The sequence below is a fragment of the Penaeus monodon genome, chromosome 29 (assembly GCF_015228065.2).
Source record: "Penaeus monodon isolate SGIC_2016 chromosome 29, NSTDA_Pmon_1, whole genome shotgun sequence".
NCBI lineage: Eukaryota > Metazoa > Arthropoda > Malacostraca > Decapoda > Penaeidae > Penaeus > Penaeus monodon.
This window is the reverse complement of record NC_051414.1, coordinates 33,082,986-33,084,720: the sequence shown is the minus strand read 5'-3', so window position 1 is coordinate 33,084,720 and position 1,735 is coordinate 33,082,986. Positions and strand designations below refer to the sequence as shown.

The 1,735-nt window shown below is 32.7% G+C and overlaps 1 protein-coding gene across 1 annotated transcript in view; it reads right to left on the bottom strand.

The window, feature by feature from the left end:
• LOC119592176 (beta-sarcoglycan-like) overlaps nt 1-1,735 on the bottom strand; it is a 4,683-nt gene that overhangs the window by 2,704 nt on the left and 244 nt on the right. Inside the window, exons 2-3 of the mRNA XM_037940999.1 lie at nt 795-914; nt 20-202 (exon numbers count right to left, since the gene is read on the bottom strand). Of these exons, the coding sequence (XP_037796927.1) occupies nt 20-202; nt 795-907 (296 nt within the window). The 5' untranslated portion in view covers nt 908-914. The remainder of the gene's footprint in view (nt 1-19; nt 203-794; nt 915-1,735) is intronic.

Genomic DNA, 1,735 nt, shown 5'->3' with positions numbered 1-1,735 from the left:
GAAAAGACGTTTCACTCACCTCGTATCAGGTAAGATTTCGATGCTCTCCATGCCATAGCCGAGCCGAAGGACCCCCATAGCGAAGAAGGTGAGGAGGAGGTTCCCTGACGCTAAGATGAGGAGAACCACCACAAGGCCCCAGAAGAATCCGCTCTCCCCATGGTTTGCCTCGCTCCGTTTTGGGGTCGTCTCTCTGTCAGTGCTAGGATTGGGAAGAAATATATAATAAATATACTGATTAGAAATTAAACCATATATACTGATTAGAAATTAAACCATATATACTGATTAGAAATTAAACAAAATATACTGATTAGAAATTAAACCAAATATACTGATTAGAAATTAAACCAAATATACTGATTAGAAATTAAACCAAATATACTGATTAGAAATTAAACAAAATATACTGATTAGAAATTAAACAAAATATACTGATTAGAAATTAAACCAAATATACGGATTAGAAATTAAACCAAATATACTGATTAGAAATTAAACCATATATACTGATTAGAAATTAAACCAAATATACTGATTAGAAATTAAACAAAATATACGGATTAGAAATCAGACAAAAGTGTGTCATTAACTACAACTATCCGCTTTATGCAAAGAAATCTTCACATAAAAGGAAGAAACAAATAATTCAGAGTATTGTAAATTGATAAAAATAATCTATAACAACGATACCATATCTTTTGCAATGCTATTCGGCCTAAAATAAGCCATACCATACAAAACCACCCTATACTATAAAATCTACAACCCTCAACCCCAAGGCAGGGCCGTACCTTGTGGTGTGGTTAGTGGAACGCGACTGGCGGGTGAGGGTGGCACGCTCCAGAGTGCTCTGCGCGAGGGACGTACTCTCGGCTAAGAGCGAGGCTGCGGCTGAGTCACCCATTCTGTCGCTGTGCAATTAAAAAGTTTTTTCTTATAATGTATTCCCTCATATGCAAATCATAAAAAATTGTATATTACTACAAGAATTTTTTTTTATATATATGCTTACATTTTAAATCTTAGTTTTCCAATACATTCTTTTACTTGGAAGTTATCCTATGTAAAAAAGAAGAAGAAGAAAGGGAAGGAAAAGAAGATAATGATGAAGAAGATGAAAAAGGAAAGGTAGAAGAAGAACAAGAAGAAGGTAAGGAAAATTAAGAGAACGAAAAAAAAAAATGAAAGAAAAAGAATAGGAGAAAGAAGAAATGAAAGAAAAAGAAAAGGAAAAAGAAGAAATGAGAGAAAAAGAAAAGGAAAAAGAAGAAAAGCGAGAAGAAGAAAAGGAAAAAAGAAGAAAAGTGAGAAGAAGAAAAGGTAGAAGAAACGTCAGAAGAAGAAGAAAAATAAAGAAAGCGTGAACCTCTATACTTGTTTTTCCACTTCCTTCATCCTGTCGAGTTAAATAAAAAGTTGTTAGTTAACGCCTCACATAAATATTCGCAACAGGAAAGAATCAAGTAATATCACGACTTCCAAAAAATGTGCTCTAACATAAGTAACAAACGTCTACCATGAAAAGTCTTGTGCAATTAAGTGTCTTAAGATCTAGATTAAATAAAGTGAAAGACAGATTTTGAAATATTTATTCTGATTCTAAATATATCTAATGTAATTATTACAATCAGTGTTATTATTTTCCAACCTCTAATTCCCTTCTCCCCTATGTTAGCTGCTCTTTTATAATTGTCTTTGATATATTCATTAATCTAAAAATGATCTCAGTTCA